This window comes from Pholis gunnellus, assembly GCF_910591455.1.
Source record: "Pholis gunnellus genome assembly, chromosome: 9".
In the NCBI taxonomy this organism is placed as follows: Eukaryota; Metazoa; Chordata; class Actinopteri; order Perciformes; family Pholidae; genus Pholis; species Pholis gunnellus.
In genome coordinates this window covers 9,707,576-9,721,249 of record NC_136535.1, presented here as the reverse complement: position 1 = coordinate 9,721,249, position 13,674 = coordinate 9,707,576, and the positions used below count along the sequence as shown (strand labels likewise).

Genomic DNA, 13,674 nt, shown 5'->3' with positions numbered 1-13,674 from the left:
GTCTGGTTATGTGTAGAGTTACATAAGTCCTGACATCCAGAGATACACAGATGTAAGTGTTTCCTCCATTCTTCTATACAGTGAAGTTGGTGCTGTCCTTACTTAGGCTCCTGCTGATCTCGAATGCCACGTTGTGGAAGTCTGCATATTTGGGGTGAAAGCTCAAAACACTATGTTTTGCTATATTAAGTTCCAAGATTGAAGTTATGGAAAAAGAGTTTTGGAAAAAGAAAATTACTTTTTAGAATGGTCATATGTTTATTCACTTTGGCAAATGGCAAACCTAAAAAAAATCTGATCTACAATACATTATGACGAAATAGCCTAAGGATTTACTTTATTCATCATGTTTCAAAATCAACAAATATAAATTCCAAATATAGATAACATGTATGCATATCTTACATAAGGCAGGGGACAGGTGATTAAAAAAGTGATACAATTAATTATGTTGCAGGGACAACTATGTTGTTTAAACTTTTCATTCTGTCATGATGTCAGTTTGTTTTCAACAATTGCACCACCTGACGTATTCTGTTCTAACCCCATGAGTCGTCTATGTTTTTAAACTATTGGCAATAAATAACAGAGTCTATTATAGCGCAGTGCAGGTGAGGATAATAGAATGTACTGCAACAAGTATACAACCAGCAGTACATTTGAATCAATGCATAGCCCTTAATCCAAAATTGCTTGTTGAGAAAAACATTTATTTCAGGTGAGAGTATGTTTTTTTTTCAATTTTGAAGGCAACAGCATCATAAGGAGGGTATAACTATGTATACAAATGCATCTTCTATGGACTTACTAACACTGGTACCATTGGACATAAGTGCCAATCATATTTATCCAGTGTTTGTATTGGCCACACTCACCTATCTTATTATTGTCTTTTGCAACTTGTGTGTACTGTCAACTATTGCTGTAACTAAAAATCTACACAAGCCCATGTTTATCCTCCTGTTCAACTTGCCCATTAGTGACATGGTGGGAACCACAGCTTTTTTCCCTCATCTTCTTTACAGCATTGTGACACAGAACAGAGTGATTTCCCATTCTGCATGTATGACTCAGGCTTTTCTGATTCATTTTTATGGCACAGGAAACTTGCTGATCTTGAGTGCCATGGCATACGACAGATACATTGCTATATGTTGTCCTTTGAGGTATAATGCTATCATGAGTCCAAAAAAAGTCATCATAATTATTTTTTTAATATGGTTTATAAATTTCTCAATAATAGTCACTGTGATTTTGTTGCTTACACGGTTGAAAAGTTGCAGGACGAATATAGTAGATTTGTACTGTAACAATCCATCATTGATGAAACTGATCTGTGAGGACACCAGAATAAACAACTACTATGGGTTGATTACTTTTGTCTTAATGATGGGCGGACCCCTGTTAATAATAGCATACACATATGCACAGATTTTGCGTACATGTGTCATGACTAATCACCCTGATGCCCGGAAAAAAGCCTTTCAGACATGTGGTACACATTTAGTTGTTTTCTTAATCTTACAAATTAATACTACCTTCACACTGATTACTCATCGCATTCAGAGTGCATCGCCGTACATTAGAAGGCTTCTTGGTATCTCAATCTTATTATTTCCCCCTTTCTTGGACCCGATTATTTATGGACTGAAGACAACAGAACTGAAGCTGAGTGTAGTGATGTTCCTAAAAAGAAATATTTGTTCATCCAAGTTGTAACCAGTTTTCTATTGTAATTAGACATGATTAGAGGAGTCATGCGCAATGTAAACTTGCGTTATATATTATGTCACCTAAACAACCAATGATTTCAGAATCCTCTTTAAATGAAGGCTCCACTAGCAACAATATGCCATGTATTACAGCACTACGGAGAAGTTACACATCTTCGCGTCTGTTGATTATTTGTCTTATGAATATCTTGTGCATTTCTCTATTTAATGTTCATGTGAATGTTCGCATGTGTTTATCAGCACTTCACAGGTTACAGATTAACAGTCTGGATCATTTCTAATCCGAAGGTTAAAACTGTAGACTGTAAACTGTTTTAATAAAGGGTAAGGAAAATGACATCAGCTGAGCAAAATCGAGTGAATCAAAGATCATTTTAAAACTGCTGACAGATGTACATTATGTAATATGTTTGACTGAAAGTTACAAAGTTACAAAAAACAAAAGCAAACGTATCTCACTGCAGGTAGGAATGCACTTGCACTCACCAAATACATGCAGTGAAAATGTATTGAAATGCCAAAATAAATATTCTGCTCTGCTTCAAATAATTCAGTCGAAGTGTATAAACTGTGTGCGTGTCTCAACACTGAATAAATTGTGTGTACTATGTGGACTGTAAGGTGGAAATTAAAACAATATGATTCTGATTGTGGTCATGTTTTCCTTGACATTGCAATACAAGTATGTATTAACAAATTGCATTGTGTTGACAAAATTAAATTAAATTCCACAACTGTTTGCACAAACATACAATTAATCACCATCAATTGTCAAGAAACAAACACTGTTTAACTTACTCTTTATTGAAATCATCCTTTAATTGTTTTCTGCAGTTCTATTTTTTGCCTCTGCATGGAATCTCCTCATAATCTCCAAATGATAGAATTGAGTAATTTCCTCAAATAAAAAGGAATATAGAAAATCTCAAATCAATTAAATGTGTTTTTCCTCAACAAGGAAGAAATAAAAGGGCCACAATCGCAAGTTGAGAGTTTCATTCTGGAACACATTTCTCATTTGACATAAAATCCTTATTGTGCTGTAGTAATGTCAATATATGGAATAAGATGTGCAAACAATTATAGAGAGGTAATGGGGAGATCAAAATATTGTCGATTTGTGTGGCAAAGTGGACAGATGTAAACACTGTATCTAGTACATCATTATATAAAGAAAGAATTGTACATTTGCTGGATCTCTAGATCAGGATGCTGTTCATCATGATGTATGTTAAAAGGATATATATATATTTTATTTTGCTTCTATAAAGTTCAAAGACTCACAAGAGACAGTTTAAAAAAAATAAAAAAAGACTAGTCAGACTTGAATTACTTAGTCAGGGACATGCTCTAAAAACACTGCATCCTCCACTTCCCATCATGCAACAGAACAGTGTCTTTCATTAGATCTCTCTGCCTCCGAAATCCCATCTTCCTTTAACCCCACCTCCCGTTTGTAGTGCAGGCTTAATGTTAAAAAGCCCAAGCAGAGATAACCCTGCTTATGTCATTGGGGGTGGGGGTCATCTGCGTTCATCACACTCTACACAGCTGTGTCTTCTCTGATGATACTTTTATCTTATGTAATTGAGTTGAACCCTGCAGTGAGATTGTGTTTAACACCACATACCAAGACACATTTTTTTTGTATTATCATTATTTTTTACACTTGCATACCACTAATTGTTACAAGAACAACAACACTGCTTCAACGCTAACAGCCTACATTACTTTGACATGGCAGGGAGCAATTATATCTCTTTCACAGGACACTACAGATTATGTGAACCAACGATGGGAAAAAGAGCTGAACACTGAAATAACTGAAGACATGTGACTGAATGCCTGGGAAACATCCTGGAGAGACCTGGAGAGACTGTTGGAAAAACTTGATTCGCTATTTATATCTCTCCCAAACAGAAGTCCAAACAAACTCAGCTATGCTGCTGGAGGGAATGTGCCAAAATGATGGTTGATCATGCTCGCAACAATCCCAACAGTAATCTAAGTAAAGATGATACCTACCTCCGAAAGATCATGCTGAAAGCAAGTGAAAAGGCCACTACAAAATACTGGCAGAAAAAAAAACTGTCTCATAGCTTGTGTCTTTGTCATACATGTGCTGGAACATACACATAACATACGACTCCAAAAAGAATCGGATAAATTCATCCAATGAGGCATATTTTTCATAACTATTATAATGTATCATGTGCAAAATTTAATTTTAAACGATAGATCCATATATTTAAATCTATACTGATATTCTCATGACCTCATATTTGTTTGCTTTTTGTTTCTTATTTGTCTTTTGCTCAATGTTCTTATAATGTGAAAGATAAAAAAGTCATTCCATCTGAATGCTGTAACTGGAGTTTGAAACTTGTGTGTCCTGTTTTTCATTGTCAGAGAAAGCATTGTCTTGTCTTATGTGCAGCCATTTCTTACAATTTAGAAATAAAGAGTAGTTTAGAAATGTCACTTTATATTTTAAAACCTGGTCCATAAAGCGCCACGCTGGGTGGAAACCAAGGTCAGCTTTGTTGTTTACCAGAACTGTACGGATGGTGCCTCTACCCTCCTATGGAAAACTAGGGGATCAAAAAACATGATCTATATAAGAAATCAAAAAACATCAATTCTTCAAGTCACTTAAATTAGTTTTGTGAATATTAAAGTATTCTTTTATAAATGTCTATGTGAACCCAATCACTTTGACTTTCTTTATATTAATGTGTGGGTGATAGTAGGGTAACTAATACAGATGATATTCTTCCAAAGCCCGTTGTGAGCCAGTGTTTAAGTCATTGCCATAACACTCTAAAGATAAACTTTATGGTAAACCAGAAGACTCCAGAGAGCTGCCTTGTGTTCAGAAGGAATCACTCATATAAAGCTGCTTCTACCTCTGAACATCTCACCAGTTGGTCATTGTTGCCAGTCCTAGGTAGGGATGATCCACTACATAGTTTTCTGTATATCCTCTCTGTGTATTTTGTTCCTGGATTTGTATGTGCAAAGCAGTGAAACCCTAAAACTATAAATTGTTATTCATGTACCTTACATATATAACATGTGATGAATGTGGACTGAAGGTGAAGTGGCGTGGACATATTCAGGATTTAATTTGGTAAGTTCTGTCCTTAGCAGAGACTTTACAACTTGCTAATAACTATAACTCATACGACTGGAATGTTCACACTTTTTACAACATTATCTCTGTATACATTTCTTGTCTTATTAAGTCTCTCATAATCTTGCTAAATTGATATTGTGTATGAATAGCTAGGCTACCTAATGAGGAAATATTGAACATCTTTTCAATTTTCCAGGAAGGAAGAGCATCAAGATGGAAAACCTGTACAACACATCATCTGTTCTGGTGCTAAATCGCTTTGACATCTCCTCTGAAAATGTCTTTCCTGCATTTCTTTTTGCAACTCTGAGCTACATGATCATACCTTTCTGCAACCTTATTCTAATCCTCACTATTGTACTGAGCAAATCTCTGCATCAGCCCATGTACCTAATTCTGCTGAACCTTCCCATCAACGACCTTATAGGCTCCTCAGCATTCTTCCTACATGTCATCAATGAAATACTGACAGACAGAAAGACAATGCAATACTCCGCTTGTGTTGCCCAAGCATTCTTTATCCACATATATGCAACATGTACAGTGTTCATTCTGAGTGCTATGGCATATGATAGATACATTGCTATATGTTGGCCTTTGAAATATAACACTGTTATGACTTATGTCCATCTAACTGTCTGTCTGCCTCCCTGTCTGTCTCTCTCTCCCACTCACTCAGTCCATCTAACTGTCTGCCTGCCTGTCTGTCTCTCTCTCCCACTCACTCAGTCCATCTAACTGTCTGTCTGCCTGTCTGTCTCTCTCTCACACTCACTCAGTCCATCTAACTGTCTGTCTGCCTGCCTGTCTCTCTCTCACATTCACTCAGTCCATCTAACTGTCTGTCTGCCTGTCTGTTCTCCATGAACAGGCTGCTGGCACACAGGTGTTCGTGATTAAGGTAATCAGCAATGTTGATAAACACACAGACTCACGTGCACATACACTTCTCTCTCTCTATCTCTCTGTGTGCATCTCTCTCATTCAGTCATTGAGGTCTTGGATACTTTTAGAGGACCCCCCCCCACACACACTTATTTTAACGCTACTAATACTTCTACTACTTATAATACTTCTACTACAACTACTACTACTACTATAACAAATATCGCTACTGCTAACATTTTTTAAGCCACAGAAACCATTCAAATATTAAAATGTTCAGCTCTTTCAGGAGAGTGATATGACTTTTCATATTTGTAAGCTTTAAACTTTGAATTATTCAGCTTTTTGCAATCTTTTTTTAATTGGATATCTATGGAGAAAATCTTCAAATCCTCTTAAACGTCTTCAACTTTCAAAGCCTTCTTCTTCCTCATACTTTCAGCTACAGACACCATAGTTAAACATTTCAACTAGAAGGGTTTTCAGAAGTGCAGTTTAAATGCTTTCAGGCTACAACATTTTTCAGACAGGTAGTCTCTCATTTCTGGATTTTCAGCAATTTGTAATCTTTAAACTTTTTGAATTATTAAGTTTTTTGCAATTCTTTTTTTGAATTGGATATCTATTTTCAGCAATGTTTTTGCAATTCATTTCAGCTTTCAACTACTACTACAACAAATATCACTACTGCTGACATTTTTTAAACCACAGAAACCGTTCAAATATTAAAATGTTCAGCTCTTTCAGGAGAGGGGTGATGCTGGCTTTTCATATTTGCAATCTTTAAACTTTTTGAATTATTAAGCTTTTTGCAATTTTTTATTAATTGGATATCTATTTTCAGCAATGTTTTTGCAATTCATTTCAGCTTTCAGCATTCCAACGCATCTTCAGCAGGAAATGCATTTTCTAGTTAAACTATTTCTTCCGTACACTTTCGTTGAAATGTTTCTTCTTCATTTTCTAAGCTACAGAAACCGTTCAACTATCAAAATGTTCAGCTTTTTAAGGACATTTATGCTATGACTTTTTATATTTCAAATTGTTAAACTTCATGAACTTCACTTTTGCAACTTTTTTTTTAATGGGTTTCTATGGAGAATATTTTCAAATCCTTCAAATACTTCTTCAACTTTCAAATCCTTCAACTTCCTCATACTTTCAGCTACAGACACCATTTCAACTTTAAAATGTTGAAAAAACCCTGATCTATTGCCGCATAATTCAGCTTTTTGATATCTTTTATACTTTTTGAACCTTCCCATTTTAACTTTTATGATTTTTTCTCCCTTTATAATGGGTGTGTATTGCGCAGCAGAACAGGCTGCTGGCACACAGGTGTTCGTGATTAAGGTACTCAGCAATGTTGATAAACACACAGGCTCACAGACACGCGTGCACATACACTTCTCTCCCTCTGTCTCTCTGTGTCTCTCTCATTCAGTCATTCAGGTCTTGGATACTTTTAGAGGACCCCCCCACACACACACTTATTCTAATGCTACTCTACTTATAATATTTCTACTACAACTTCTACTACTACTACTACTACAACAAATATCACTACTGCTGACATTTTTTAAGCCACAGAAACCGTTAGAATATTAAAATGTTCAGCTCTTTCAGCAGAGGGGTGCTATATCTCTTCATGTTTCTAATCTTTAAACTTTTTGAATTATTAAGCTTTTTGCAATCTTTTTTGAATTGGATATTTATTTTCAGCAATGTTTTTGCAATTCATTTCAGCTTTCAGCATTCCAACGCATATTCAGCAGGAAATGCATTTTCTAGTGCTTCTTGACAGTGGCCACAGTTAGATAATACAACTGAACAGATATAAAGCAGTAGTGTGTTCACGTGAACGGAGCGTGAAGCATTTAACGGTGAGTCACGGCGAGCGGAGGAAGGAGGAGCTTCTGAAGCTCCCGCCAAAGAAGTTAAGTCGCACATTTGGGAGCATTTATTTATTTCATTTTGTTTCAAATTGGACATCTTCAATATTTTTGCTTTTATGTAAGACTATAGCCCAAAGTTCCAGCCGCTGACCAGAGACACGGTAGGGGGAAACTGTTCGCCCACTTTTATCTATGTGGATGTTGTGTTTGGCTAACAGCTAACGGAGCTACACACTGTTGCTCTTTTACCTTTTTATTGGACATCAATCTCACGTTAACACACGTAATTTAAATTTAAATTAAGCTGGTTGTGTTCATTCAATCACACAACCCAGCAGTGGTTGTTGCAGACACACCGTGAGAAGATCTGCTCTCAGCTAACTGCACTTTTCGAGTTTCAGATTTTAAGGGCGACATTTTGTGTCATCTCTTAAGCCTCTTTTCCACTGAACAAACCCCCTTTCTCCAGTTTGTTTGAAAAAACTACAGGTAATTATACTTCATATATTTACTTATATGTATTTATAGTTTGTCTGATGAAAACAATATTCATTGCAGGCTGCATTAGTCTCTTCTGGTTGATTCTAGTGTGTTTTACAAACAAACATTTCAGATGAACTTATTTTAAAAGGCAACAACATGGCCAACTAAGTCTGCACTGTGTGGCCATTTGGCAGTCGAGCACTGCTCTTGGATGGACATCAATGAAAGGTGCTTATACTTTTTTTAATCAATATCAATGAGCATGTCATTAATAATTCCTAAAATCAGAAATGAATTACTATATTAACAAATACATTTCTGAAAAAGTTGAGTTGAGTGAAGCCTTGTATTCTGCTGAACACTGCTGTTGTTGTTGTTCTGCACTCTGGTTATTAATGTTTCAAAGAGCACTGTCATTCATGTTGTTGACTTAATAAGCCTGTATTGTTGTGTGTACATTGACAGGCGGATCAGTGATGTCAGTAGGTTCCGTGAGTTGATGCAGAGATTCCATTCAGAATGTTCCGTGTTCTGGTGACATCAGCATTCATCACAATCTCTGTGTCTTTAGCCATAACCGAACAACCTTTGGAGAGAGAGGCAGCATTATGGGAGAGAACAACTTCTTTCCACTGAGACAAACGGATAGAGACACAGCTGCTCATCTTCAACACATGGAGGAGGTCCAGATGATCCAGATCTTCACGCCTCCAGTTTGGAGAAGCAGACGGGAGTACCGGCAGGCAAGAAAAGTAATGTAGCTACTGCTGTAGACGGGGGGAAACATCAAAATGTATTTTAGACACCTAAAATAAAATGAATATGCGAGTGTAGACTATATTTAGGACATATTTCGGATATAGTAGCCTCTGTGCAAGCTAAAATGTAAAGAGTGTTGCACAGCATCTTGTATGACAAGACATTTGTGATCTTGGAAGGAACCTGTTAAGATGTTTTTGTCGATGTTCAGGATGAAGCCGACTGCAGTCAGTACACACAGATTATCAGAGCAGGTTGGGATGGAAACAGAGGAGCTTAAATGTCTGGGACAGCCAAGTTCACCTTCATCTGTTGATCGTCAAAGTTGACGGGTCGGCGTGTCAACCGGCCAGCATCTAACCTGGACGTTATGCAGATCCTCCAGAAACTGCCAGCGGACCAGTGGAAGACTCGCATCCTGAAAGCAGGTTCCGTATCAGCATCAGCATGTAGCCCTAAGGTCACACACACACATAGGATTCAGTTGCTGACCGTGTTAACGCATTAATTAATTAACGCCAACAATTATATTATCGCGCGTTAACGCAATAACGCAATAACTTTGTCTCAGACTCTCCCTCCCTCCCTCTCTCTCCCTGACTTTTTCTCAGACTCTCCCTCCCTCCCTGTCCCTCCCTGACTGTCTCAGACTCTCCCTCCCTCCCTGCCTCCCTGACTTTGTCTCAGACTCCTCCTCCCTCCCTCTCTCTCTCCCTGATTTCTTTTCAGACTCTCCCTCCCTCCCTCCCTCTCTCTCTCCCTGATTTCTTTTCAGACTCTCCCTCCCTCCCTCCCTCTCTCTCTCCCTGACTTCTTCTCAGACTCTCCCTCCCTCCCTCCCTCTCTCTCCCTGACTTTTTCTCAGACTCTCCCTCCCTCCCTCTCCCTCCCTGACTTTCTCAGACTCTCCCTCCCTCTCTCCCTCCCTCCCTGACTTTGTCTCAGACTCTCCCTCCCTCCCTCTCTCTCCCTGACTTTGTCTCAGACTCTCCCTCCCTCTCTCTCCATGACTGTCTCAAGGTGCGTTCACAGCAAACGCGATGAACGCGATGAACGCGGCGCGATTACATACAAAGTCTATGTACAGACGCGATGGACGCGATGGCGCGTTTGGCACGTTTGACGCGTCAAAACGCCGAAACGCCCCAAACGCAGAAGTTGAAATATTTGAACTTCTGCGAAAATAGCCAATCAGCGTTGAGTTGCTCTCCCCTCCCTCCCTCTCTCCCTGACTTCTTCTCAGACTCTCCCTCCCTCCCTCTCTCTCTCCCTGACTTTTTCTCAGACTCTCCCTCCCTCCCTCTCTCTCCCTGACTTCTTCTCAGACTCTCCCTCCCTCCCTCTCTCTCCCTGACTTTGTCTCAGACTCTCCCTCCCTCTCTCTCTCCCTGACTTTTTCTCAGACTCTCCCTCCCTCCCTCCCTGACTGTCTCAGACTCTCCCTCCCTCCCTCCCTCTCTCTCTCTGACTTTTTCTCACTCTCCCTCCCTCCCTCTCTCTCTCCCTGACTTTGTCTCAGACTCTCCCTCCCTCCCTCCCTCCCTCCCTCTCTCTCTCCCTGACTTTTTCTCAGACTCTCCCTCCCTCCCTCCCTCTCTCTCTCCCTGACTTTTTCTCAGACTCTCCTTCCCTCCCTCTCTCTCCCTCCCTGACTTTGTCTCAGACTCTCCCTCCCTCCCTCCCTCTCTGACTTCTTCTCAGACTCTCCGTCCCTCCCTCTCTCTCCCTGACTTTTTCTCAGACTCTCCCTCCCTCTCTCTCTCTCCCTGACTTTTTCTCAGACTCTCCCTCCCTCCCTCTCCCTGACTTTGTCTCAGACTCTCCCTCCCTCCCTCTCTCTCTCCCTGACTTTTTCTCAGACTCTCCCTCCCTCTCTCTCTCTCCCTGACTTTTTCTCAGACTCTCCCTCCCTCCCTCTCCTTGACTTTGTCTCAGACTCTCCCTCCCTCCCTCCCTCCCTCTCTGACTTCTTCTCAGACTCTCCCTCCCTCCCTCTCTCTCCCTGACTTTTTCTCAGACTCTCCCTCCCTCCCTCCCTCCCTCCCTCCCTGACTTTGTCTCAGACTCTCCCTCCCTCCCTCCCTGACTTTGTCTCAGACTCTCCCTCCCTCCCTCCCTCCCTCCCTCTCTGACTTCTTCTCAGACTCTCCCTCCCTCCCTCTCTCTCTCCCTGACTTCTTCTCAGACTCTCCCTCCCTCCCTCTCTCTCTCCCTGACTTCTTCTCAGACTCTCCCTCCCTCCCTCCCTCCCTCTCTCTCTCTGACTTTTTCTCAGACTCTCCCTCCCTCCCTCTCTCTCTCCCTGACTTTTTCTCAGACTCTCCCTCCCTCCCTCCCTCCCTCCCTCCCTCCCTCCCTTTCTCTCTCCCTGACTTTTTCTCAGACTCTCCCTCCCTCCCTCTCTCTCTCCCTGACTTCTTCTCAGACTCTCCCTCCCTCCTTCCCTCCCTCTCTCTCCCTGACTTTTTCTCAGACTCTCCCTCCCTCCCTGACTGTCTCAACTCTCCCTCCCTCCCTCCCTCCCTCCCTCCCTGACTTTGTCTCAGACTCTTCCTCCCTCCCTCCCTGTCTCTCTCCCTGACTTCTTCTCAGACTCTCCCTCCCTCCCTCTCTCTCTCCCTGACTTTTTCTCAGACTCTCCCTCCCTCCCTCTATCTCTCCCTGACTTTTTCTCAGACTCTCCCTCCCTCCCTCTCTCTCCCTGACTTTTTCTAAGACTCTCCCTCCCTCCCTCCCTCCCTCTCTCCCTCCCTGACTTTTTCTCAGACTCTCCTTCCCTCCCTCCCTGACTTTGTCTCAGACTCTCCCTCCCTCCCTCCCTGACTTTGTCTCAGACTCTCCCTCCCTCCCTCCCTCTCTGACTTCTTCTCAGACTCTCCCTCCCTCCCTCCCTCCCTCTCTCCCTGACTTCTTCTCAGACTCTCCCTCCCTCCCTCTCTCTCCCTGACTTTTTCTAAGACTCTCCCTCCCTCCCTCCCTCCCTGACTTTGTCTCAGACTCTCCCTCCCTCCCTCCCTCTCTGACTTCTTCTCAGACTCTCCCTCCCTCCCTCTATCTCCCTGACTTTTTCTCAGACTCTCCCTCCCTCTCTCTCTCTCCCTGACTTCTTCTCAGACTCTCCCTCCCTCTCTCTCCCTGACTTCTTCTCAGACTCTCCCTCCCTCCCTCTCTCTCTCCCTGACTTTTTCTCAGACTCTCCCTCCTTCCCTCCCCCTCTCCCTGACTTTTTCTCAGACTCTCCCTCCCTCCCTCTCCCTCCCTGGCTGTCTCAGACTCTCCCTCCCTCCCTCTCTCTCTCCCTGACTTCTTCTCAGACTCTCCCTCCCTCCCTCCCTCTCTCTCTCCCTGACTTCTTCTCAGACTCTCCCTCCCTCCCTCTCCCTCTCTGACTTCTTCTCAGACTCTCCCTCCCTCCCTCTATCTCCCTGACTTTTTCTCAGACTCTCTCTCTCTCTCTCCCTGACTTTTTCTCAGACTCTCCCTCCCTCCCTCCCTCTCTCTCTCCCTGACTTTTTCTCAGACTCTCCCTCCCTCCCTCTCTCTCCCTGACTTTTTCTCAGACTCTCCCTCCCTCCCTCCCTCCCTGACTTTGTCTCAGACTCTCCCTCCCTCCCTCCCTCTCTGACTTCTTCTCAGACTCTCCCTCCATCACTCTCTCTCCCTGACTTTTTCTTAGACTTTCCCTCCCTCCCTCTCCCTGACTTTGTCTCAGACTCTCCCTCCCTCCCTCCCTCCCTCTCTCCCTGACTTCTTCTCAGACTCTCCCTCCCTCCCTCTCTCTCCCTGACTTTTTCTCAGACTCTCCCTCCCTCCCTCCCTCCCTGACTTTGTCTCAGACTCTCCCTCCCTCCCTCCCTCTCTGACTTCTTCTCAGACTCTCCCTCCCTCCCTCTATCTCCCTGACTTTTTCTCAGACTCTCCCTCCCTCTCTCTCTCTCCCTGACTTCTTCTCAGACTCTCCCTCCCTCTCTCTCCCTGACTTATTCTCAGACTCTCCCTCCCTCCCTCTCTCTCTCCCTGACTTTTTCTCAGACTCTCCCTCCTTCCCTCCCCCTCTCCCTGACTTTTTCTCAGACTCTCCCTCCCTCCCTCTCCCTCCCTGGCTGTCTCAGACTCTCCCTCCCTCCCTCTCTCTCTCCCTGACTTCTTCTCAGACTCTCCCTCCCTCCCTCCCTCTCTCTCTCCCTGACTTCTTCTCAGACTCTCCCTCCCTCCCTCTCCCTCTCTGACTTCTTCTCAGACTCTCCCTCCCTCCCTCTATCTCCCTGACTTTTTCTCAGACTCTCCCTCCCTCTCTCTCTCTCCCTGACTTTTTCTCAGACTCTCCCTCCCTCCCTCCCTCTCTCTCTCCCTGACTTCTTCTCAGACTCTCCCTCCATCACTCTCTCTCCCTGACTTTTTCTCAGACTATCCCTCCCTCCCTCTCCCTGACTTTGTCTCAGACTCTCCCTCCCTCCCTCCCTCTCTCTCTCTCTGACTTCTTCTCAGACTCTCCCTCCCTCCCTCTCTCTCCCTCCCTGACTTTGTCTCAGACTCTCCCCCCCTTCCTCCCTCTCTGACTTCTTCTCAGACTCTCCGTCCCTCCCTCTCTCTCCCTGACTTTTTCTCAGACTCTCCCTCCCTCTCTCCCTCTCCCTGACTTTGTCTCAGACTCTCCCTCCCTCCCTCTCTCTCTCCCTGACTTCTTCTCAGACTCTCCCTCCCTCCCTCTCTCTCTCCCTGACTTCTTCTCAGACTCTCCCTCCCTCCCTCTCTCTCTCCCTGACTTCTTCTCAGACTCTCC

The 13,674-nt window shown here is 42.9% G+C and overlaps 1 protein-coding gene across 1 annotated transcript; it reads left to right on the top strand.

Annotated features, from left to right (window-relative positions):
* Positions 1–777: 777 nt before the first annotated feature.
* LOC306701149 (olfactory receptor 52B2-like) lies at positions 778–1,719 on the top strand (the record flags this gene model as incomplete). The annotated part of the gene is made up of 1 exon (XM_079166402.1): positions 778–1,719. One exon carries the CDS (start codon positions 778–780, stop codon positions 1,717–1,719), a length of 942 nt encoding a protein of 313 aa, XP_079022528.1.
* Between the last annotated feature and the right edge of the window lie 11,955 nt (positions 1,720–13,674).